Genomic DNA, 26,467 nt, shown 5'->3' with positions numbered 1-26,467 from the left:
CCCGCATTCTTGATTTTTGGAGATTCTCTCGAAGTATTTTCCGGACTTCCTGCTCTTTTTCTCTTGAAAGTGTGGGCAGTAGTCGTTCAGTCATTGTACTTGACCTTGTCAAATCCCTGTTGAAAAAGTGTTTGAAACAGAATTAACCATCAAACTGCAGGATGGAGGTGAAGGAAAAGTGGCAAAAATCATCCCATTACTTTAATAGAATTTGAATGTTTAATTTTTTTTTTTTAGTTCTTTGAGATCTATATCTATAATTTTTAATCTCATAAAAATGTATTAGTAAATTTTCTTCCCTTTCCACCAGCTCCACTGGATCCCGAACCCACCACAATTTGTTTATGCCTTTTGTCATTTCCCCTATCCCTTCTAACTTGTATCTAGCCCTTCTATCACCTCAGTTGCACCTTAATTGGAAGGGGACCTACATTCTGGCAGGCAGGTTTGCTCATGCAACACGGAGGGGTGACTTTAATCTAAAGATACATTGGGCCAACCAAATTGGGAAGAGTGCTGAGGAGGAGGATTTCCTGGAATGTATACGGATGGGTTTTTAAACCAATATGTAGAGGAACCGTCTAAAGGGCAGGTCATCCTAGACTGTGTACCGAGAAAGGATTAGTTAGCGATCTTGTAATGCAAGGCCCCTTGGGCAACAGTGACCATAACATGGTGGAATTCTGCATTAGGATGGAGAGTGCCACGGTTAATTCAGAGACTAGGGTCCTGAACTTGAATAAAGGATAATTTAAAGGTATGAGACGGCTCGGAAAGACGGGCAAATTATACTTAAAGGGTTGACAGTGGAGGTGCAATGGCAAAGATTTAAAGCTCGCATGGATGAAATCGAGAAATTGTTCATCCCTGTCTGGCAAAAAAATAAAACTGTGAATGCATCTCAACCGTGGCTGAGAGGGAAGTCTAGGATAGTGTTAAAGCCAAGGAAGAGGCATATAAATTGGCCAGAAGAAGCAGCAAACCAGAGGACTGGGAGACATATAGAGCTCCCAGAGGAGGACAAAGGGGTTAATTAAAAGGGGAAAAAGAGATGAAATAAAGCTTACGGGGGATATAAAAACTGACTGTAAATGTTTCTTTAGGTATGTAAAAAGGAAAAGATTAGTGAAGATGAATGTAGGTCCCTTACAGTCAGACACAGGTGGATTTATAATGGGAAACAAGGAAATGGCAGAACAGTTAAACAAGTATCTTGGAAGGAAGACACACGGAAGACACAAACAATCTCCCTGAAATACTAGGGGACCGAGGATCTAGTGGGAGGGAGGAACTGAAGGGAATCCACATTAGTCAGAAAATGGTGTTAAAGGCCTGTCCCATTTAGCGATTTTTTCGGCGACCGACGGCATCATTGACTGTCGTATCAGGTCACTGAAAAAGTCGCGGCGTGATGACATATTGACACACGGTGTCTCCTCATGTGTCGCAACTATTTTTTTTTGTCGCTGCTGGATTTTGAAATGTTCAAAATCTTTCGGCGGCCCTGATACGTCAGTCAATGATGCCGACTGTCGCCGAAAAAAATCGCCAATTGGGACAGGCCCTTTTGATAAACTGTTGGGTCTGAAGGCAAATAAATCCCCAGGGCCTGATGGTCTGCAACCCAGAGTACTCAAGGAGGTGGCCCTAGAAATCGTGGAAGCATTGGTGATCAATTTCCAATGTTCCCTCGACTCTTGATCAGTTCCTGTGGAATGGAGGGTAGCCAATGTAACCCCACTTTTTAGGAAATGGGGGAGAGAGAAAACGGGGAATTATAGACCAGTTAGCCTTAGATCGGTTGTGGGGAAGATGCTGCAGTCGATTTTAAAGATGTTATAGCAGCGCATTTGGAAAGCAGTGACGGGATTGGTCAAATTCAGCGTGGATTCCTGCTCGACTAATCTTTTGGAATTTTTGAGGATGTAACAAGTAGAATGGATTACAGAGAGCCAGTGGATATGGTGTATCTGGACTTTCAAAAAGCCACTGACAAGAGATTAGTAATAATAATAATAATAAATTTAATTTATGGGCTCCTTTCAAGAGTCTCAAGGACACCTTACAAAAATTTAGCATGTAGAGGAAAAACATGTAAGGGGAATGAAATAAATAGTAGAGACATGACTAGTACACAAAGTAAAGACAGAATTCAATGCAAAACACAATATGAGGCAATTAATGCACAGATGAAAAGTAGTGTGCAAAATTAGAGCACATGATATTGGGGGTAGGGTATTAACATGGATAGAGAACTGGTTGGCAGACAGGAAGCAAAGAGTAAGAATTAACTGGTCCTTTTCAGAATGGCAGGCAGTGACTAGTGGGGTGCCACAAGGCTCGGTGCTGGGACCCCAGTTTTTTACCATATATATTAACGATTTAGGCGAGGGAATTAAATGTAACAACTCTTAAGTTTGTGGATGACACAAAGCTGGGTGGCAGTACGAGCTGCGAAGAGGATGCTATGAGGCTGCAGGGTGACTTGGATAGGTTGTGTGAGTGGGCAGATGCCCTATAATGTGGATAAATGTGAGGTTATCCACTTTGGTGGCAGGAACAGGAAGGCAGTTTATTATCTGAATGGTGTCAGGAGAAAGGGAAGTGCCCCGAGCCATGGGTGTGCTTGTACATCAGTCACTGAAAGTAAGCATGCAGGTACAGCAGGCAGTGAAGAAAACTAATGGCATGTTGACTTTCATTGTGAGAGGATTTGAGTTTAGTAACAAGGAAGTCCTGTGGCGCCTTCAGGCCCACGTTGGTTTTGCATACAACCTGTCACCGCTGGCAACTTGCCAGCAGTCACACGAGAAGGTGCAGCCACAAGAGCTCACTAACAACTTCAAGGTCAGACGCTCTAATTGGCCTTATCTGCACACTGGTTATGATTGGTGAGCATGTAGGGGCTTCTGGAATAAACGTGACACAAGGTGTCTGGCTCAGCTAAGTGTAGTTTATTCTTTGCTTTCTGTCGTGGGATTCAGTACATCCTACAGTCCTATGGCCTTGGTGAGACCGCACCTGGAGTATTGTGCAGGGCTGTGGAGTCGGGGACAGAGTCGTCGAGTCGGAGCCATTTTGGTGCTGCTGGAGTCGGAGTCGGAGTTGGTAAAAAAGTTCCGACTCTGACTTCAACACAAATTTCAGAGACTACGTAAATCGGAAAAAATCCCACTTTTTAAACATACCGCACACTTTATTTGGTCATAATTTAGCCATTGAGCTCATACCTGTGGCCTTAATTTAATAAATTTTGGAGTAATGCTTTTATAATTTGTATTCAATTCATGAAACTTTAATTTTCTCATAACCCTATATGTATTTTTTTTTCTTTTAGCATAATGAATTATGGTTTTTTTCCAGAATGAACAATAAAAAAGCCACAATAGCATAGCTACAATCATTAGACTCAAAACTTTAAGGACATGGGTTTAAAAGGTAGACTGATTATTTGTGTAGTTCTTATGAAATGCCATCTTGTGTAATGTCATCATAGCAGTTTTAGAATTATTCTACCTAGGGGTCGGGGTCAGAGCCGGGGTCGGAATGGGATACACAAGAAATCAAGGAGTCGGGTGTTTTGGGTATCGACTCCACAGCCCTGGTATTGTGTGCCATTTTGGTCTCCTAATTTGAGGAAGGACATTATTGGTATTGAAGGAGTGCAGCGTATGTTCACCAGGTTAATTCTCGGGATGGTGGGACTGACATATGATGAAGGAATGGGTTGACTGGGCTTGCATTCGCTGGAATTTAGAAGGATGAGTGGGGTCTTATAGAAACATATAAAATTCTGAGAGGATTGGACAGGGTAGATGCAGGAAAAATGCTCCCGATGTTGGGGGAGTCCCGAACTAGGGGTCACAGTTTAAGAATAAGGGGTAGGCCATTTAGGACTGAGATGAGGAAAAAGCTTTTTCGCCCAGAGTTGCGAGTCTGTGGATTTTTTGAAGTATACTTAATGTATTTGCCTCAATCACTTCTTCTGCGAGTCGCCTCAACATTCTAACCAGAGTTTACCCAGAGAGTTGTGAATCTGTGGAATTCTCTGCCACAGAAGGCAGTGGAGGCCAATTCACTGGATGTTTTCAAGAGAGAGTTAGATTTAGCTCTTATGGCTAAGGGTATCAAGGGGTATGGGGAAAAAGCCGCAACCGGGTACTGATTTTGGATGATCTGCCATGGCAGTGCTGGCTCAAAGAACCGAATGGCCTTCTCCTGCACCTATTTTCTAAGTTTCTACTTCCAGTTGGCTCTGTTATATACTTACTGTATAGAAAGTTTGGGAAACTTGGATTGGCCACCAGTTGTTACCATTTCAATTGCATGTTTCATCTCCATCTTGTGATAAAATGCAATAAGCTGTGGTTCTTTTGATCGTTCTCCACTAATTAAACATTTTCTAATGTATTTCTTATTAAACCGGTTCAGCCTGAAAAATAACAGTTCCAAATGAATTATTACATGTATAAAATTGTGTTAGAAGATAGAATTGTACAGCATGGGAATAGGCACATTGACCCACAATAGCATGATGCAAAGATAAACTAATCTCATCTGCCTGCACATGATCCATATCCCTCCAATCCCCGCATATCTATTTGCCTATGTAAAAGCTTCTTAAACACTCCCATCGTATCTGCCTCCACTACTCCAGACAGCATGCTCCAACTGCTCACCATTCTGTGTGAAAAAACCTGCCCCACACATTTCCTTTAAACTTTACCTCTCTCACCGAAAAGCTGTGCCCTCTAATCTTCGATATTTCTACCCCGAGTAAAAGGTTCTAACTGTCTACCTTATCTGTGCCTATCCATCTTTCCTCACTGCTTGTGACATTTTGTTTTCCATTAGCAGGAATATCTGCATCAGTTAGCATTATAATGTAATACCATCACTTAAATGTTGCAATAGCCCATTATCCTTGTTCCCTGGTGCATGTGCAACTGGAATATTTAATATTCCTATAAATGCCGGTGATAAAGTGATTCAAGTATATGAGAATAAATTTATTTAATCCTTTCAATACGACACGATGCTGAGCAATGGAAAGCCCACGCTGTCACCTACAATGACACATAAAATGTAGGCAGACGGGGCATTGCAGGTCCACAGTTAAGCACGACAATGGAACACTGCAGATTCTAGGTATAATATGTCCTTTCTTGGTGTGCCTCCATTACTAGTGAAGAGCCAGTTTCAAATGAATTCCAAACCATAACTTGATCACTCACTGAATTAAATGAACCTCGTATACAGAACTAGATAATCCCATGGCATTTACTACAGGGGAATAGTGTACAAATAGATCAATGTCCTGGTTACCAGGAGTAACGAACAAGCAACAAGTGAAATTGGACTCACTTGTCTTTCCAGTGGTGATGTCCATAATGTCCACATACATCTTCAATGCCAGTCAGTAAATGATCCAGAAACTGCGGAGAGATGGATATCTTTATCATTCAATTGGAAATATGGTCATGTGCTACAGGATGCCGCTGTGGGTTGACAAATTGCACAGTCCTGCTAGATATGTGGAATCAAAAGCTTCAAATTATATTAAAAGATCAGTTAGCTCTGAAACATTTCCTTACTTACTTCCCGTCTGAAAAATTTTTCTTTAACTTGCTTCTGAAAAAGCACAATAAAATGAAAGTGTTTTTCAAATGTTAGGCAGAACAGACTAGAGGCAGAAAGTCCCCAAACAGCCATATGGAGGGATAAAAAAGAAATAACACATTTAACACAGTAAATGCCCAAAGAGCATCACAAAATTGCAAATAAACAAAATTTAATACCGAGCCATGGATAGAATACAGAGCTTTATGACCAAAGGGTGATCAAAGAGATCAAATTTAGGTGGCATCGGAGAGAATGAAAAGGTGGGTTTTTTGGTTTAGCGTGTGAATTACAAAGCTTTGGAAATCAATATATCTATACATCCAATTGGAAATATTGGCAACTCGTTCCCCCAATGCAATATTCCACCACGCACCCATAGCCCTTGACTGCGCAGGCGCGGCTCATTTCCCCCCATCCCCGAGCACTCCCTCCCCCTCCTCTTCATGTGTGGGAGGGGAGGGGGGGGAAGGAAGTGGGGTGTGTGCCAGGGGGAGTGTGGAGTGGGAGGGGTGGGGTGGCGGGGGGGGGGGGGGGGGGGGGGGGGGGGGGGGGGGGGTGGTGTGGAGATGTGGGGGGAAGGGGGTGTGTGTGGGGGGGAGGTGTGTATGTGGGCGGGAGGGTTGTGAGAGGGGGGAAGGAGGGATGTGGGAGGGTGTGTGTGTGTGGGGGAGGGTGTGTGGTCAGAGGGATTGTGGGGAGTAGGGATGTGTGGGTGCGGGGGGTGGTGCGGGCGGGGGGGGGGTTGTCAGGGCAGGGGTAGTGGCTAGAATTGGCGGTACGATGGGGACTCACAGCAGGCGCTGGTCGCTGGTCGTTCTCATCTGCCGGGATCAGAGTCTCCGCTTACCGTTTGGCGACATCTCAGACTTTGGGCTGGGCTGGGCAGGGTTTCCAACGCTGGACTGGGTAGGGTCTCCGAGGCGGGGCTACTTGGGGCTGGGCTGCTTCGGGTCCCTCTGAAAGTCCGGTTGGAAACCTCTGCCGGCCACCTTCAGCTCCAGTAAAGACGCGATGGCGCAGGAAGGGGCGGACCGTCCCGAGAAGTGACGGGGAAGAAACTAATCTGCGCGGCGCTGACTGGCAGGAGAAGAGATCGATCTGCGCATGGGCAGTTTTTAAGATTTTTAAACCTCGCTAACTTTTACGACATTCAACCGATCGGAATGAAACTTGGTGCACTCGTAGCACGGGAGAATGGTGAGTGAACTGGCGAAAGATCGTAGCGCTATCGCGAACCGTTTTTGCGCAAATAGAAAGACCGTCAAACCAGAAGATAACAAGATCAGAGTTTTAGTTATGTATAAATGTATGGATGTGTGTTCCATGAGATAAATGGAGGGGTTTGGTTTCAGACACAGTTACTGCTATTAAAGCAAATGACTACTAACGTGTGGCTCAAAGCACCTTTTAGTCAAAAATAACATCAAAGTTGCAAAACAACTGGTTCAGTATTAACATTCAAGCTACTGAACCTCTCACCAGTGCAAATAAAAGACATCTTGGCAAATGGAGAGAACAATCCATTGTATTTAATGGAGAGAAAATGAGTTTGAATATATGCCAAAGTTAAGTACAAGATATTTACAATAAAAGTATAACAAGTTGATGAGAATATATTGACATGGGTAGTTGAAACGGCAAAATGCTAATGGACACTGCAATTTTAATACAAGAGGCACAACATGCTGGAAATAGCTAAATCAAGCAGCATCTGTGAAACATTGAGGCTATATTCTGTGATATCCAGAAGAATAAGATATTATCTCATTGAAACAGTAAATTGTGAGAGCACTTGACTAGACTCTATAACAAAGGGAGCATACGCCAGGATAAGGGATTGACCATTCAGGAGGAATTTCTTCCAAAGGTTTTGAATTTTTGGAATTCTCCACCTCAAAGACTTGTGGATGACAAATGTTTTCAAGGCTGAGAAAGTTAGACTTTCACCTCAACAGGATCAGGATTCAAGGGGATTGAGCATGAAACAGTAGTGGAGACCAAAAATCTGATCAGGCATAATCTTACCCAATAATAACATAGGCCTGCAGTATACCTAGTAACATGGGATGAACAGTCAAAGTTAGCTCTGCATCCCATGAATATCTAAATAAATGAGTAAAGGTCCTTTCAATCACCAGGTGCCTGTATATGTAGATGAGAATGGCTTTCAGAAGGTCAAATAGAACTCTGACCAAGAGGGTGTGGGACAGCGATATCACAGGGGAATTGATGCAGAGGATTAAATGTTACTGTAATTTATAACCAGGAGGTCAGTTAGCATCCTTTACAGTGCCAAGAATCCCAAATACCATGTTTCCCATCCAGTGTCTGGATAGGAAGCCTTGCGAAATAGGTGAAATGGATTGGAATCTGAAAATGGGGAGAAAAATCAAGTTATTTCACTTTGTGCATTAAACAATTGCATACGAAAGGTTAGGAATAGGGATTTAAAAATCACTACCTCATGGATCATAATCAAGTCAAGTCAAGTAATCTCAATATTACTTGAGCCAAGGAGAGACTCGACATGGGATGAAACAGGTTAGAAATGGCAACAGTTAATGTGGGAATAAGAATTCAATTACATGGGATAACAGCACCATACTAGGACCGGAAGAAGCTGTACCTTTGGGCCAGGTTGTACCTGAACCATGCTGAGACCAAGCCTCTAGCAGAACCAGAGCTGTAAATAGAAGTACGATTTTAAATTAATAATATGAGGGAATGGGGAAAGGCTGGCTGGGAGGAATGCTAGATATAACAGCAATCAAACATTAAAAATATTTCAGGAAAAAATAATTGAAAATTTACAGAAGAAAAATAAGACAAATGGCCTTTGATCAGACAAATCGAAAGTTAATAACAAGGAATAAGTAGTAAAAAAAAACCTAATTGTTAATAGCCCAGGAAATTGGAAAGATACTGGAAACTATGCTAATAGTAAAAGAGCAGATAGACAGAAAATATTTTAAAAATCAGACATGCTTAACTAACCTGATAGAATTTTTGAAGAGATTATGGAAAGAGCAGACAGGGTTAAGCAGATTTCATACACTTGGATTTTCAAAAGGCCTTCGACAAGGTACCGCATGGTAGGCTCAGGACAAAGGTTAGAGCATGTAGAATTAGGGACAAATAGCTGAGTGCAGAGCAAATTAGCTAAAATGAAAAAAGCAGAGAGGAAGGGTGAAGGGTAGTTATTTAAATTGGAGCAAGGTAGAAAGCAGCAGTATTTCATGATATTAAGGGGTGGAACATATTAATAATGTATTGGATTGTATTAACTTATGAACAAGTATTACTTATTTACAGATGATACCAAATTGAGGATGCTATAGTTAACCCCGAGGAAGAACGCAACATAATTCATGAGAAATCTTGATGAGCAATTAAGCGTTAAATACATTTGAGCATAGATAAATGACAGTTGATGTACTTTAGTAAAAATTGGCAGCATCATCCTTCAAAATTTGGGGGGGGGGGAAATTAAGGGATAGAGAGAGAAATGGATCTCATGATACAAGTTAACAGGCTGTTAAAAGTAGCATCGAGATCAGCAAATAAAAATGTTAAGAAAGCACTGGAACCTATTTCTAGTGGATGAAATTCATCATTTATGAAGATAAATAAAACATGCACAATAATCCCCGTCTACTCATACTCTCCTCCGCCTAACGGAGCTGGTCCTTACGCTCAACAACTTTTCCTTTGACTTCTCCCATTTCCTCCAAATCCAAGGCGCAGCTACGGGCAAGCACATGGGCCCCAGCTACGCCTGCCTCTTTGTTGAGTTTGTCGAACAATCCTCGTTCGAGGCCTACCGTGGCCCTATCCTCGAACTCTACCTCCGCTACATTGACAACTACATTGGTGCCACCTCCTGCATCCATGCAGAATTCACTGACTTCATCCACTTCACCACCAACTTCCATCCGGCACTCAAATTCACCTGGACCATTTCCGACATCTCCCTATCGTTTTTAGACCTCACTATCTCCATCGCAGGTAACAGACTACTGGCCAACATCTACTCCAAACCAACTGACTCCCATGGCTATCTGGCCTACACTTCTTCACACCCTGCTTCCTGTAAGGACTCTATTCCCTACTCCCAATTCCTCCGTCTATGCCGCATCTGCACCCAGGATGAGGTGTTCCAAACCAGGGCATCGGAGATGTCCTCATTCTTTGGGGAACGGGGGTTCCTCTCTTCGACTATAGATGAGGCTCTCACCAGGGTCTCCTCTATATCCCATAGCTCCGCTCTTTCTCCCCATCCCCCCACTCGTTACAAGGGCAGAGTCCCCCTTGTCCTCACCTGCCGCCCAACCAGCCGTCACACACAACAAATAATCCTCCAACATTTTCGCCACCTCCAACGGGATCCCACCACTGGCCACATCTTCCCATCTCCTCCCCTTTCAGCTTTCCACTGAGACTGCTCCCTCCGTAACTCCTTGGTCAATTTGTTCCTTTCCTCACAAACCACCCCCTCCCCAGGTACTTTCCCTTGCAACCGCAGGAAATGCTACACTTGTCGCTTTACCTTCCCCCACGACTCCATTCATGGACCCAAGCAGTCTTTCCAGGTGCGCCAGAGGTTCACCTGCACGTCGTCCAACCTCACCTATTGCATTCGCTGCTCTCGGTATCAGCTGTGCTACATCGGTGAGACCAAGTGTAGGCTTGCCAATCGCTTCACCCAACACCTCCGCTCGGTTCGCATTAACCAACCTGATCTCCCGGTGCCTCAGCACTTCAACTCACCTCCCATTCCGACTACGACCTTCCTGTCCTGGGCCTCATCCATGGCCAGAGTCCCACCACAAATTGGAGGAGCAGCATCTCATATTTTGCTTAGGTAGTTTACACCCCAGTGGTATGAACATTGGCTTCTCCAATTTCAGGTAGTCCTTGCTTTCTCCCTCCTTCCCCTCCCCTTCCTAGCTCTCCCACAGCCTACTGTCTCCGCCTCTTCCTTTCTTTTTCCCACCCCCCTCCCCCCCACATCAGTCTGAAGAAGGGTCTTGACCCAAAACGTCACCCATTCCTTCGCTCCATAGATGCTGCCTCACCCGCTGAGTTTCTCCAGCTTTTTGTCTACCTTCAATATCCTTACCTTTAGAGAAATGTTCTAATCTGCAATCTACAAAAAGGACATAACTACTGTTGCCATACAATCCTGGGACCCAGGTTTCATTCCAACCTTGTGTGTTGTGGTCTGAAGTTTGCATATTTCTCTATAAATGCATAGATTTTCTCTGGATGCTCAGGTGTTCTCCTAAGTGCCAAATATGTGCCAGTAAGTTAATTGGCTACTACAAATGACTCTTTATTGTAGGTTAATGACAAAAAAAAATCATATGGGAATTGATGCACATGAGTGAGAGTGAATAAGTTGCAGGAATACAAATAATAAGGAAGGAGGCAAAGGACTTATGGGCCTGTCCCACTTAGGTGATTTTACAGGCACACACACACACACACATAAGTCTTCCTTCACCAGCCCGTTATGGAGGCGGGGGACAGGGCAAGCGGGGGGAGCGCTGTCTGAGAAAAATTTACACGGTACAAAGCCAAGGTGATGCAGACACACACCACGATGAACAGGAAGGTTGGCGCTGTAATTAAGACGGCTAAGCACAGTGTACAGTAAGTCCTTTAAAAGAGGGAGGAGGGAAGCAGGGAGAAGGAAGGAGGCAGAGTGGAGACAACTTTTAAAAAGCCAGAGATACACGGCTGTGAAGCTCGGCGGACATTAACATTACCAGTCAATTATCCTTGGTTCTTAAAGCTACTGCTTATGTTTGTTTTCCCCTCATGAGCCAATGAAATTCACCGGTCAGCACCGGCTACAACCTACGAGAACCTTCGACCTCCTGGCGACCCACCTACGGCACGAGAATTCTCGCTACTCTCCGTGGCGGCTTCATTCTAGTCGCCGCAAATTTTTCAAAGTTGAAAAATTCGCGGTGACCATAATGAGGCTGCAACTAATTCCCAGAATGCGGGAATTCCTCATGACCATGAAGGCGACTCCCCGGCAACCACCAGCAAACATGTGGCGACCATGTGGTGACCACAGAGTCTCCTGCAGTCGCCTAAGTGGGACAGGCCCATAAGTGATTGCTTTGACCCAAATGGCTTTGACCTGAATGGCCACTTCCTTGCAGTCATAAGTAGAGATAACATAGCTTAGAAACCTGTTAGACATAGGAAATAGACATTAGAAAATAGGTGCAGGAGTAGGCCACTCGGCAATTGTAGCCAGCAATGCCATTCAATATGATCATGGCTGATCATCCAAAATCAGTATCCTGTTCCTGCTTTCTCCCCATATCCCTTGATTCCGTTACTCCTAAGAGGTAAATCTAACTCTCTCTTGAAAATATCCAGTGAATTGGCCTCCATTATTTTTTGTGGCAGAGAATTCCACAGATTCACAACTCACTGGGTAAACTCTCTGGTGAGAATGTTAAGGCCACTCACAGAAGAAGTGATTGAGGCAAATAAATTAAGTATACTTCAAAAGTTTTTCAGCCAAAGGCATGATAGTTGGAACAGTAAAATCACAGTCATACATCACAGAAACAGGCCCTTCGGCCCAATATGCTGAAAGAATGAAATGAGATTTCTGTAAAGGCAGAAACCAATGTGCATAATTGTCAGAAGACCAAATTTCACCAATTGACCAATTTCTGAAAATAAAACAGGAAAAAGCATAAATACTTTGCAGGTCAGGCAGCATCTATGGAAATGGAAACAATTAGTATTTCTAGTGGAATACCTCTTTTCAGATCTAAAACAATCTTTTTGATGTTTTTGGAGTTGCCCAATAACAGAAATGTTGGCACTTGGATTCATAAATCCTTCCCCTCATTCCTCATCTCCAGCTCTTGGGTTCTATCAATTTAAAGATTACTCTTATCGAACTTGGGTCTACATTGAAACAACTTCAAATTCAACCGCATTGAAAACCATCCACCATGGTTACCCACTTTGGACTTTGGAAGGGGTAGGATAGGGACCCACAATCCCGTTTATATCAACTTGACGATGGTGGAAAGGTCAAAAACTTCAAATTCCTCGGCGTGCATAATTCCGAAAATCTTTCCTGGTCCCAGCACACTGATGCAATTATAAAGAAGGCACATCAGCTCCTCTACTTCCTGAGAAGATTACGAAGAGTCGGTATGTCAAGGAGGACTCTCTCGAACTTCTACAGGTGCACAGTAGAGAGCATACTGATAGGTTGCATCGTGGCCTGGTACAGGAAACTTGAACGTCCAGGAGCGGAAAAGAATGCAGAAAGTTGTGACCACTGCCCAGTTCATCACCGGCTCTGACCTCCCCACCATCGAAGGGATCTATCGCAGTCGCAGCCTCAAAAAGGCTGCCAACATCATCAAAGACCCACACCATCCTGGCTACACACTCATCTCTCCGCTGCCTTCGGGAAGAAGGTAAAGGAGCCTGAAATCTGTAACATCCAGGTTCAGGAACAGCTTCTTCCCCACAGCCATCAAGCTATTAAATACAACATCAAATAAGCTCTGAACATTAACAGTCTATTAATACTGTTTATTTATTGTGTATATATAGTCTATGGTCTATAGACACACTGAACTTTATCTCCCGTTCTGTATTATTTTTACATATTCTGTTGTGCTGCAGCAAGTAAGAATTTCATTGTCCTATCTGGGACACATGACAATAAAACTCTCTTGGCACGCGACTCTCTTGACTTAATCTACTAATATATTTTTTTAAGTAAGGTCCACACATACTGCAATCCTCTCTGGATGAGATAGAAGTTCAGAGAGACAGCCCATTATATGTGGTTGGACACAATCTAGAGAACACTAACGCTATGCCATACCTGTGTGTGGATCTCTTCATTAATGGATCGTTTGGAGTCTTGTTTCTTCTTCACAGCAAGCAATTCAACCAATGGGCGAATCGTCATCCCCTGTCAGCCATGGAAGGAACAAGTTACCACATTTCGAAAAGGTCATGTGCGAGTTTACCACCAGTATCACAGATAACAACAGTTCAATGGAAGCTGAGGTTTACAACTAGAGCTTTAGCTTAAAACAATTTGCATTAATAGCTTCTTTAATGTAGAAAACTACAAAATAATTTAAAGAATATATCAACAGATAGATTTTAAGGAGTTTCATATGAGAGGTAGACATGCAATGGTTTAGGTAGGGAATTACTAAGCTTAGGACAGAGTTGTTTCAATGTGCTATCAAAGAGTGATTGTACACAAAGGAAATAATTCAACTATATAAAGCTTCAAGTAGACCTTAGGGCCATTCATAATTTGTTGTTTACTTTGTTGGATACAAAGACTTGGTAATTGTCTGGAAATTCCATACCTTAAATAAAGTGATTTCCACTGCATAATGTAAATTGAATTCATCAAAAAACTCAACTCCTAACCGCTTCCTAGTCTTGTCAGATCTGTATTTTAAAACTTTCATCCTAGCATATGGCTTTGTCCCTACCGTTCCTACCAGTCTGAATAAACAAGGAACTGCAGATGCTGGTTTATAAAAAAAAGTTCTGGAGTAACCCAGCAGGCCAAGCAGCTTCTCTGAAGAATATGGATAGGCGACATTTCTCCAGTCTGAAGAAGAATCCCAGAAACATCATCTATCCATGTTTACCAGAGATGCCGTCTACCATTCCGAGGTCACTGCTCTTCTTGAAATGAGGCTTAATTTACTCTTCCGTTTTATATAATTTCACTTGACATCAGTCGCCTATAACCTAAACACTAGAATTTTCTCCCAGACTTTCTGTTAAGCCACCCCTTGAAGCTTTTACCAAGCTTTTAATCACCTATTTACAAATCTCTTGGTGCACTTGAGGCAAATTTTGTTGCAAAATCATTCATCCGAAATATCTTAGCAGGGTTTTCTACATGAATATTTCTACATAAACAGGTTTTTGTTGTTGATATGTACTGCAGCAACATAATTGCACTTTGAATGGATTCATTTTGTGCTCCACCCAAAAAGGAGGAAGCAATCTACCAGCCCCAGCCCTTACGCGGAAACATACCAACCCCAGCATACATATTACAAGCGGAGATTAACTACAAAATATATAAAGACCTGCACAAAGACAGTGAAGAAGATGAGTGTAATAATGGCAGTGAGGAACATGGTTCGAGGGAATTGATCATTCAGCAGGTAGCCAAGTGAAAAGGCGATAGCTCCTCGCAGGCCCCCATATGAAATTATGAACTGGTCCTTGGGGGTGAGTTTCACAACGCGAAATCTGTTTAGTATTAAAGTCATACCTAGGACACCTGAAAGAAAATTGCAGAGTCAGTAAAATGTAAACAAGTTAGCATCTTCCCATTACCTTCGTCTGATCTCACGCGTCCCCCCACCACCCTCATGTTGCTACTGTCTGCCATGTCTGCTCATTGTGACAGTGAATGTCGTGGAAAATAGTGCATATGCAGATAATAAATGGTAAAGTCCAACATTACATAACATGCAGCAAAATTGAGGACACAAGGGAAAGTGCCTCTGGCAGTTCGTTCCATATACTCACCACCACTGTGTTGAAAGTTGCCCCCTCAGGTTCTTATTAAATCTTTCCCCATTCTCCCTAAATCCTATATCCTCTGGTTCTTGATTCCTCAAATCTGAAAGTCTGAGTTTTCCCCCTCTCTATTCCCCTCATGATCTTTACACCTCAGCCTCCTGCGTTCCAAGGAATTAAGTCCTAACCTGTCTAACCTCTCCCCATAGCTCAGGCCCTCAACATCCTCGAAAATCTTCTCTGCGCTTTTTCTAGCTAAACCACATCCTTCCTATAGCAAGATGACCAAAACTGAACAAAATATCTATGTGGCCAACATAACATCCCAACTTCTATACTCAATACAATATAGTCCTTGCTTTCTCCCTCCTTCCCCTCCTCTTCCCAGCTCTCCCACAGCCTACTGTCTCCGCCATTTCCTATCTTCTTCCCGACCCCCGCACCTCCACATCAGTCTGAAGGGTCTCGACCCGAAACGTCACCTATTCCTTCGCTCCATAGATGCTGCCTCACCCGCTGAGTTTCTCCAACATTTTTGGCTACTCAATACCCTGACTGAAGAGAGTCAATGCACCCGCTCTACCTGCAACATGACTTAAGAAACTATATATTTAAGAAAAAACTGCAGATCGAAGGTAGACAAAAATGCTGGAGAAACTCAGCGGGTTTACAAGAAACTCATACATTAACAAGAAACAACATGTGGTCTAACAGGGAGATCTATTGACCTGTGAGCCTAGATCCAGGGTAATAGATAGGAGTGGAAAAAAGTTGACAAAATATTTTATTCACTGAAAGTGTCTTGAAGGTGTGAATCATCTCTTAAGGCAGTGAGTTAGGGTGTCTCACTTAAAACGTACTTGGAGCACAAGTTGTTGTTCTTAAACTCAAAGGGTTCAGTCAGAGTACTGGAAAGTGGATTGGTTAAAATAGCTTTTTCAGCTGGTGCTGGCACATTAGGTCAACAAGGCTCTTTGTGTGATGAAGGCAGACAATATTCTAGTGGAAGTTGCAACATAGACACCTCCAATAGCCTCAACAGTGCCCTGATAACAGTCAATTTTATTACAGCACATGGAAATCTAAAGGTCAAATTACACCCGATTTCATGTTGTGAACATTTACTTATTAGAAGCTAGATACATGAAGAAAATTGAGACAAGAGCATATAGGAATGAATTCCATAGGCTCATCACAGGCTATCACAATTCCATTGTATAATCACTTGCCAAAATAAGCAGTCTTTTAACAAGCACCCCACACCTCTCCCCAAACTCAAGTACAGTCTTACCAAGGACACGACCAACCAGGCAGAATGCCACTGTGCTGCTCACAAAGATCCAGTTCCACTCGTGCTCTCCAGCAAACGTGGAAACACCCAGGAAGATGAAGATGAGAGTCTCACTCACACTGCTCCACATTTTCAGGAAGTACTTAATGGTAGTGTGTGATTTATGAGATATGTTTGCCTCCACATAAGGGCGCATGACTGCACCACAGGCAATAAGGCTGCAAAACACAACAGGCAATACTCAAATCAACTAGTAGAACACAATGAATATGCACGGTATCCCTGTGACAGTCTTTCTAATAGGCCTTTCTCATGGGGCGACTTGACGCAAGATGTAACCAGAGTGAAGTGGTCGTGGTCTAGCACGATATCACACGATATAACGGGGGGGTAGACAAAGAGTTCCCACGGTACTCGGCATTTCTGTTATTTGTGCGAGTGACTTTTCCGTCTCCCGAGCTTTCCCGTTAAATCTTGAATGAACATTGTAAACTGTCAAGTGTAATTAAATCATCATGTGGCACAAATGATGTCACTTTTTTTTTTCACACACTATAAATATCCTCCTTTGGTTGAATTGGCTCACTTGGAGACATGCCTGTACTAATGCCGTGACTTTACTGCAGGAAGATGCCACATTACTTAGGAGAGAGGGGGAGAGAGACAGAGGGAGAGGCACAGAGGCAGTGTGATGTACTTCGGGGTGACTGGCGGAAGAGAAAGAGCGCACATGACCTTGGTCTATCTGTGTGTGTGTGGGAGCGAAGAGAGACAAAGCAGAATACATCGGTCTTATTGTGTGTGGGGGGGGATAGAGAGCGGTGGGGGAGGGGGAGAAAGAGAGAGGTGGGGAGGGGGGAGAAAGAGAGAGGTGGGGGAGGGGGAGAAAGAGAGAGGTGGGGGGGAGAGAGAGAAATGAGGAGAGACGTATATACACACACAAAGCAGAGTTTTACTGTGTATGTGGGAGACACATAGAGGCAGAGTCTCTCAGCCTGTGTGAAAGGGAGGGAGGGAGAGAGAGAGAGGCACACACAAGGTGGATGTGAAATCTCACCTGCCTGTTTCAGTGACAGACACCCGCCGCCAGTAAATGAAGACACCCCCCATCTGTCTCCCCCTCCTCTCCCTCGACTCCCCCAACTTTCCCTCCCAACTTCAGTCCCGTCCCGACCCCCTGGGAAACTGAAGGGAGCAACAATCAACTGCTGCCTGCCCGCTGAGTTAAAGAGTTCCCACGGTAGTAAGACGATGTTAGTTGCGCCCAAGTTTAAATTTCCAACGTGTGTTTCAGAGTAAAGAGTCAGCGCAGAATCCTTGATAATCAAAAACTGTCTGAATCAGCAAGTTAGACACAAAATGCTGGAGTAACTCAGCGGGCCAAGCAGCATCTCTGGAGAAACGGAATAGATTCCATTTTTGGTCGGGACCCTTCTTCGGGATGATTGTAGGGGGGAACTGGAAGCAAGAAAAGACCGGGACAAATCAGGGCCAACAACAGATGACCTCAGCAGGGTATTTTGAAGAGGGGTCCCGACCCGAAATGTCGCCTAACCCTTTCCTCCAGAGATGCTGCCTGACCCACTGAGTCACTCCAGCACTTTATGTCTATATTTGGTTCCCTGATAGGCCAATTGTTGGCTAGGGATAGTGTGATCCCAAGAGGGAACCATCATTGCAAACCTTGGACTGGTTAACCGACATTTACTGCATGGGGGAGGGGGGGCAGGAGGGGGTGGGCGAGGGAGAGAGAGAGAGAGAGAGTGTAAGTTACCTAAAATTAAATAATTCAATGTTCATAGTGAACACAGACACAAAATGTTGGAGTAACTCAATGGGTCAGGCAACATCTCTGGAGAAAATGAACAGGTGGCGTTTGTGTCTATCTTCGGTAAAAACCAGCAACCGCAGTTCCTTCCTACACAATGGATCTCAGTGTCAAGTCTCTGACTCCCGTTGGCAGGCCATTCGGCCCACAGCCCGCCCAGCGATGACTAACCCATGTCACAGGGGGATGGTGTGAAGGCGGAGTTAGACAGAGCTTGATTAATGTTACGGTTGGGGAATGGGCCATAATATCGCCAGGGAAACGCTGTTATTCATGACGCCCCCTCCGCCCTTTCCCAGCTGTTCTCAATCGCACCCCTGGCCACACAAAAATTTATACTTTAAGAAGGAATACACGGAACATTTAAACTCAGAACGCTTCTAACAGAGTGAGCCATGTGAGCACTTTGATCATTCTCCCTGTATTTGCATTTGACAAAATAGTCGGAAAAAAATGTTTAAAAGTGTTCATAACTTTTGCTATGCCTAATTGGCCCTTACCTCTGCGAAAATAGTCTGATATTCGTAGGTGAAATGTCACCAACAATAATTGATTCTATTATTAATTGACTAATAATTGACTCTATTAGCGGAAAGATGCAATTCTGATCTAATATTATAAGTGCCTCTGTCTTTGGAAGCAACACCAGCAATTTATTAAATCTGACTACATGCGGCACAGTGGTAGAGTTGCTGCCTCACAGCCCCAGAGACCGGGGTTCGATCCTGACCATGGGTGCACCGGTTTCCTCTCACACTCCAGAGATTACAGGTTTGTAAGTTAATCGGCTTCGGTAACATTGTAAAATTGTCCCAGGCGTGTATAAGAATAGGTGGTCGGCGCGGACTCGGTGGGCCGAAGGGCCTGTTTCCGCGCTATATCTCAAAAATCTGAAGTTAGGTAATTTCTAAAGGAACTGCAGATGCTGGTTAATACGCACAAAAGGACACAAAATGTTGGTGTAACTCAACAGGTAAGTCAGACCTGGGAAGAAAAACATAAAAAGCTGGAGTAAGTCAGCGTGTCAGGCAGCATCTCTGGAGAAAAAGAATAGGTGGCGATTCGAATCGGAACCCTTCTTCAGACATCCTAATCGGAATTGAGTCTGAAGATGTGTCTCGTCCCGAAACATCACCTATTTTTCTCCAGAGATGCTGCTTGACTCGCTGAGTTACTCCAGCTTTTTGTGTCTGTCTTTGTTTTAAACCAGCATGTGCAGTTCACTCCTTTACACGGGTCTCTGGAGAACATTGATTGGTAGCGTTCCGGACCCTGCTTCGGAAAGGCATCGATCGCTGGTCGGCGAGGACTCCAAGCTGTATCTCTCAAAGAAGTACATGTGAAAAATTTCTCACGGACCATAAAAATGCGGGACCTTTCAGTAAAGTCCCTTTTAAAGATTATAGTTATTTTCTTGAATCTCATTAACATAACTCATGAATAAGTTGATGTCCATATGCGGATGCAAATCTTTATTTTTTAAATTCAATCCCACAGAAGACAATTTTTACTCACCTTCCATCCCCTCTGTCCAGCTTCCGGGTTCACCGTTCGCAGGAGTTCCCACGGTCACGCAAGAGTCAGTACGGATATCGCACTGGCCACTACGTGCATATAATGTTGCAATGTTGCAAGTGTACAAGTCACTCTTGGAGAAATTCAAGCTTGTTTGAATTTTCTCCCGAGTCACCAAGTTACACGAGTACCTGCTGTTAGCACCACGGTGGTCCATGAATGCCGTACGGTTATCGCAAGAGGTTCCCACGATGTTCAACTCTGGTTAATTCTTGCGTCAAGTCGCCCCGTGAGAAAGGGGTTTAAAGCAGATAAAAGGACGATATAAGCAAATGGGCAGTACAATAGAAAGAGAAGACGATCAGCTGCCATTGCCTCCCACAATACTCGTCTCCATTATAACCACACTGTCTGTGAGTAGCCTGACCTCAACACTGCACCAGTCCCATTCATTGCAGGGCCCCACCGTACATCAAGAGAAAAAAAGAATCCAAATCTGCCAAGTATATAAATCATGATAGAAATACAATGATTCTCCCGTGACAACAAAACATTATCTGCACAGTAGTTTCAAGATCACTTACGCCATGATTCCCGAGAGATGGAAGAGCTCCGAACACAAATAACTCATGTAACTGTAGAGGAAAACGAAGAGAGGTTCGATAACACGAATATGAGATGTAAAGCGGGAGGTGAACGCAGCCAAAAATCCAAATAAAGTTCCAACAAGGATACCTCCAATAGCCACCACAAAGAAGGACAGGAGTCCCAGGACAACTTCCTTAGCTCCAATTACAGAAGCGTCAGCAAGTTCTTCAAAGAGGTGATACAACACCTGTTGAATAAAACACACATTCAATAAATTACATAGCTCCAGAGCACCACACACGAGATAAGAGGGGATCTTATTGAAACATATAAGATTGTTAAGGGTTTGGACACGCTAGAGGCAGGAAACATGTTCCTGATGTTGGGGGAGTCCAGAACCAGGGGCCACAGTTTAAGAATAAGGAGTAAGCCATTTAGAATGGAGATGAGGAAACACTTTTTCTCACAGAGTGTTGTGAGTCTATGGAATTCTCTGCCTCAGAAGGCGGTGGAAGCAGGTTCTCTGGTTACTTTCAAGCGAGAGCTAGATAGGGCTCTTAAATATAGCGGAGTCAGGGGATATGGGAAGAAGGCAGGAACGGGGTACTGATTGGGGATGATCAGCCATGATCACATTGAATGGCGATGCTGGCTCGAAGGGCCAAACGGCCTACTCCTACACCTATTGTCATCTGAATACTCTTATATAGACACAGATTGGACCAAGAGAATCCAGAATTCATTCTCTGTTCTCTGCTAAGTCCCAAATCGGAATGGGAATAACAACAAAACAAAATGTGAGGGAAGAAAGGAAACTGCACACGGGGGCAGAGGGAGGGGGACAGCACTAGGGAGAGACCAAACTGCAGGAAGTGGGTCAAATAGAATCAAATATGCTATACTCACCACAGTCACTGCATCATTGAGCAAAGACTCTCCGAACACCAGGATGTGCAGCAGTTCATTGATATGAATCTCTTCAAAGACAGCCAACACCGCCACGGGATCTACAGCAGAAGTGATGCTACCAAACACCAGGTTGGCCAGGAGACCCACATGCTGCAGACCAGCATTACTGAACTGACACACTGCGTACATCAGTAATCCAATGAAGGATGCATTCCAAAGTGTTCCAATCACTGCAAAGCTCAATATTGTTCCCAAGTTCTCTGTGAAAGGTCGAATTGGCAAGAAGTAGCCAGCATCCAAAATGATGGGCGGAAGGAGATAAAAAAAGAATACATCTGCCTTCAAGATGGGTGGCTCTGATCCTAAACCCTTTATCAGACCTCCTACAACCAGGCCCACGCACACCAGCACACAGCTCTCTGGGACAAGTGATTGCACCCTTGGGAGAAAGTGAAAACCTAAAAATATAAAACAACCAAAAATGAATTGGTAAACATGTTCTGTTTAATAGCAAAAAGCATTGGTAGTAAGCGAGATTCTGAATCGCACAGTTATACCCCTCCTATAGCTCAACAAAACAACACTTAATGAATGTATCAGTCAAACAATCTATATAATACTAAAAGTTTTCCTATTGTTTGTGTTTGTGCCCATGATCTGCCCACTGTGTGTCTCTGTGTCAATCTGGTTTTCCTATCTTCTTCCAAACGCTAAGCCACAGCATCCCATTTTCACACAACCTACGCACATTTTCCCCATGGTGATGATAAACACCTTCCCGTCGCATTCCCACCTATGTTATCGAAGTTATTAATCCTTGAAATTTAAAAAACAGCCCGATTTCTTCAAACTCACCCACTTTGGAAAACAAAATCGAGTGACGTCACAATGCACTTGCAAGGCAGGACTGGACACTCCGGGAGAGAGGGGCACTCCAGCGCTCGCAGTGGACAAGGAGTAGCGGTGGATGCTGGTGCCAGACGGCCGCCAGTATCTGGTGAGGAAGGTGGTGCTGCGGGCCGAGGGATGGGGCTGTGACCGGGGCCGAGAGAGAAGTCGCGCGGGAACCAAGGACGAGGTTGGGTCTGGGATCAGTGACAAGCATGGAGATGAAGGCGGGGCCTGGACTGGCGGCCTAATCTACAGCCAGGGCAGGAACGAGTACAAGAACCTGGCCGAGTTCCAGCCCCTGGCCCTGCTCTATGACCTGGGTAGGTGTAGGGGCAGGGAATGGGAGGTGGATGAGGGAAATGAGGAGGAGGGATATGGGGTGGGGAGTGGGGTAGAGAGGGGAAAGATCCTGGGGAGGTGAGAAGGGAGAGGAGGGGGTAGGGAGGGTCGTTGCCATGCCTACACTGCCTCTCTCGCCCCCTCCCTCTGTACGCTCCCTCCCCCCTCTCTACCTCCTCCCTATCTACCCATAAAATCCATACAGGGGCCATTGGAAAAGAAACTGATGTAGCCGTAGAGAAACAGAAAAAGGATCAGAAACAGCATTGACACATTGGCTTCATTTTGTGGGCTTAGAACTGTTGCATATTATTGTTTTCTAACAGAGATGATATTTGAATGCTCAAGACTGGCTGTCCAAACAAGTGGACACATCGCAAGACCAAACAAAGAATCAGTAACCGTTTTGGCTGAACACTTACCTTTGGTCTACAAAGAATACTAGATCTCCCTGTTGCTAACTACTTTAACTCCCCTTCCTGCTCCCATACTGAATTTTCTGTCCTGGGCCTCCATTGCCAGTGTGGGCCCACACACAAACTGGAGGAACAGCACCTCACACTCCACTTGGGTAGCTTACGAAGGGAAATCATGCTTGACTAATTTTCTGGAATTTGTTGAGGATGTAACTAGGAAAATGGACAAGGGAGAGCCAGTAGATGTAGTGTACCTGGATTTTCAGATAGCATTTAATAAGGTCCCATATAGGAGATTAGTGGGCAAAATTAGGGCACATGGTATTGGGGGGTAGAGTGCTGACATGGATAGAAAATTGGTTGGCAGACAGGAAACATAGAGTAGGGATTAACGGGTCCCGTTCAGAATGGTAGGCAGTGACTAGTGGGGTACCATAAGGCTCAGTGCTGAGACCGCAGCTATTTACAATATACACCAATGATTTAGAAGGAATTCAAAGTAACATTAGAAAATTTGCAGATGTCACAAAGCTGGGTGGCAGTGTGAACTGTGAGGGGGATGCTATGAGAATGCAGGGTGACTTGGACAGGTTGGGTGAGTGGGCAGATGCAGTTTAATGTGGATAAATGTGAGATTATCCGCTTTGGTAGCAAAAACAAGAAGGTAGATTATTATCTAAATTGTGTCAAGTTGGGAAAAGGGGAAGTACAACGGGATCTGGGGGTCCTTGTTTATCAGTCACTGAAAGTAAGCATGCAGGTACAGCAAGCAGTGAAGAAAGTGAATGTCATATCGGGCTTCATAACAAGAGGAGTTGAGTGTAGGAGCAAAGAGGTCCTTCTGGAGTTGTACAGGGCCCTGGTGAGACCACACCTGGAGTATTGTGTGCAGTTTTGGTCCCTTAATTTGAGGAGGACATTCTTGCTATTGAGGGAGTGCAGTGTAGGTTTACGGTTAATTCCTGGGATGGCGGGACTATAAGCTGAGAGAATGGAGTGCTGGGCTTGTATTCTCTGGAATTTAGAAGGATGAGAGGGCATCTTATTGAAACATATAAGATTATTAAGGGTTTGGACATGCTAGAAGTAGGAAACATGTTCCCAATGTTGGGGGAGTCCAGAACCAGGGGCCAGTTTAAGAATATGGGGTAAGCTATTTAGAATGAGGAAACACTTTTTGATGAGGAAACACTGATGAGGAAACACTTTTTCACACAGAGAGTTGCGAGTCTGTGGAATTCTCTGCCTCAAAGGGCGGTGGAGGCTAGTTCTCTGGATACTTTCAAGAGAGAGCTAGATAGGTCTCTTAAAGATAACGGAGTCAGGGGATATGGGGAGAAGGCAGGAACAGGATACTGATTGGGGATGATCAGCCATGATCACATTGAATGCGGCGCTAGCTTGAAGGGCCGAATGGCGTACATCTGCACCTATTGTCTACACCTCATACTCCACCTGGTAACCCAACAACATGAACATTGAATTCTCTAAGTTTAGATAACTTCCACAAACACTTCCCTCCCTCTTCTCTTCCTCTACACCCCCTTCATCCACTCAAAGTCCATTAACCAGCTCCACAGTTTGCAACTATGTATCGCTCTTGGGCTCACATCTGTCTCTATCCAACAATCAGCCTATCAGGGAACCTCCTCCTTGCAGCATATGTGGAAAGGGAAACTGAATTAACAATTCAAGTCAGAGGCCTTTTATCAGATTTTTTTGGGGACCATGAATGCTGCGAGATTGTGAGTTGGTGTTGATGCAGAGATATGTCTAAAGCACACATATGCTGATGAAGAATTTTCGATCTGAAACCTTAACTTGTTTCACTTTCTGCAAATGCTGCCTGACATGCTGGGTGCTTCCTTAGATTGATTTTGACCAGATGTGTACACAATACATCATGTATGGTTTAATCATAGCACTTTACAATTGCTATAACACATCCTTACACCTTTAGTCAAACCACCTTGTAATAAAGACATTCATTCTCCTAATCACTTTCTGTAACTGCAATATTTGCCTCAATGCCTTTTACCCAAACATATGTACATTTTTTGTACCTTGAAACCATCCTCAACTGTGCAACAAATACGCTGCTTCTCTGTACCAACATGACCTTACATTTTTCCACATTATATTGCATCTTATGTTCTTGCCAGCTCACTCCATACATCTTAAAGCTTCTGTACATCCTACCTCAATCCTATATAGATGAATATCATTTGCAAACTTGGAAGAATTTTGACTCCCTAGCCAAATCATTGATAATGGACTGTGATTAGCTAAGGCCCAAGCATTGTTCCTTGCAGCACCCCATTAGTCACAGCCGGTCAATCACAGAAGAATCCACTTATCCCCATTCTTCAAGTTTCAGAAGCCAATCACTTTAGTTCTCCATCTTACGTCATGGCCACTTTCCGATGAAATTCAACAGAAACTCAAAAGAAAACATTTAGTTATATTTAGTGACACAGCGCGGAAATAAGCGCCAAGTCAATTAACCTATAAACCTTCGTCTTTCATCGAAGAAATTTGGCACTCTTGGAATTCAATATTGAATTCAACTATTTCACATAACTAGCTTTTCCTGTTCATGTCAGAACTGGCGACTTGATGCATGAGCCACCTTATCTCAGCTTTTCTCTCTATACATGCAGCCTAATGCATAAGGTATTTCCGACATTCGTTTGTGTGTCAGATTTTCAGCTTCTGTTGTGTTTAGCCTCTCACAGTTCTGACGGGATCTTTTGTTTTTCATTCTCCAACTGGCTTCATTCATTGTGCCACTTGCTCTCCACTGTATCATAGATATTCCCTTTGCTCTCTCCATCCCTCCCCTGTTTATTTAAACACTATTTTTTTTCACTTTGCTAATTCCGAGAAAAAGGTCATTGTCCTTAAATGTATCCCTCAGATTGCTGCCTGACCCGTTGTGTATTTTTTGAAGATAGATGCCGGAGTAACTCAGCGGGACAGGCAGCATCTCTGGAGAGATTCAATGGGTGGCGTTTTGGGTCGAGACCCTTTTTCAAACTAGAGTCAGCGGTCATGCCTTCTATAATTCTGTTGTGCTGAAGCAAAGCAAGAATTTCATTGTCCTATCTGGGACACATGACAATAAACTCTCTTGAATCTTGAATCTTGAAGAGATATAGTCAGTGTTGTGGAGAGATATAGAACAAATGAATGAAAGATATGCAAAAAAGTAATGATTATAAGGAAACAGGCCATTGTTAGCTGTTTGCTAGGTGAGAACGAGGAGCTGGCGTGACTTGGGTGGAGGAGGGATGGAGAGAGAGGGAATGCAGGGGTTACTTGAAGTTAGAGAAATCAATACTCATACCACTGGGTTATAAGCTGTCCAAGTAAAAAATTAAGATGCTGTTCCTCTAATTAAAAAACAACTTGATTCTAGAACTGCACAAACCGGTTGGCCTGCACAGAGCTGCCTCTTTCCTCCATTGTAAAGGGGTAAACATTCTTATTGAGGCATTTTTCATCAAT

General features: G+C 43.9%; 1 protein-coding gene across 2 annotated transcripts in view; it reads right to left on the bottom strand.

Moving 5' to 3' along the window:
* The window catches only part of slc9a1a (solute carrier family 9 member A1a), a 53,433-nt gene that overhangs the window by 15,689 nt on the left and 11,277 nt on the right, over positions 1-26,467 (bottom strand). For both annotated transcript variants that reach the window (XM_055656386.1, XM_055656387.1), the window contains exons 2-9: positions 21,312-21,772; positions 20,402-20,652; positions 16,475-16,692; positions 14,745-14,941; positions 13,502-13,591; positions 5,365-5,435; positions 4,271-4,432; positions 2-116 (exon numbers count right to left, since the gene is read on the bottom strand). In XM_055656386.1, coding sequence (XP_055512361.1) covers positions 2-116; positions 4,271-4,432; positions 5,365-5,435; positions 13,502-13,591; positions 14,745-14,941; positions 16,475-16,692; positions 20,402-20,652; positions 21,312-21,772 — 1,565 coding nt within the window. The remainder of the gene's footprint in view (position 1; positions 117-4,270; positions 4,433-5,364; positions 5,436-13,501; positions 13,592-14,744; positions 14,942-16,474; positions 16,693-20,401; positions 20,653-21,311; positions 21,773-26,467) is intronic.

Source organism: Leucoraja erinacea, chromosome 26, assembly GCF_028641065.1.
Source record: "Leucoraja erinacea ecotype New England chromosome 26, Leri_hhj_1, whole genome shotgun sequence".
NCBI lineage: Eukaryota > Metazoa > Chordata > Chondrichthyes > Rajiformes > Rajidae > Leucoraja > Leucoraja erinaceus.
This window is presented reverse-complemented; position numbering and strand designations above follow the sequence as displayed.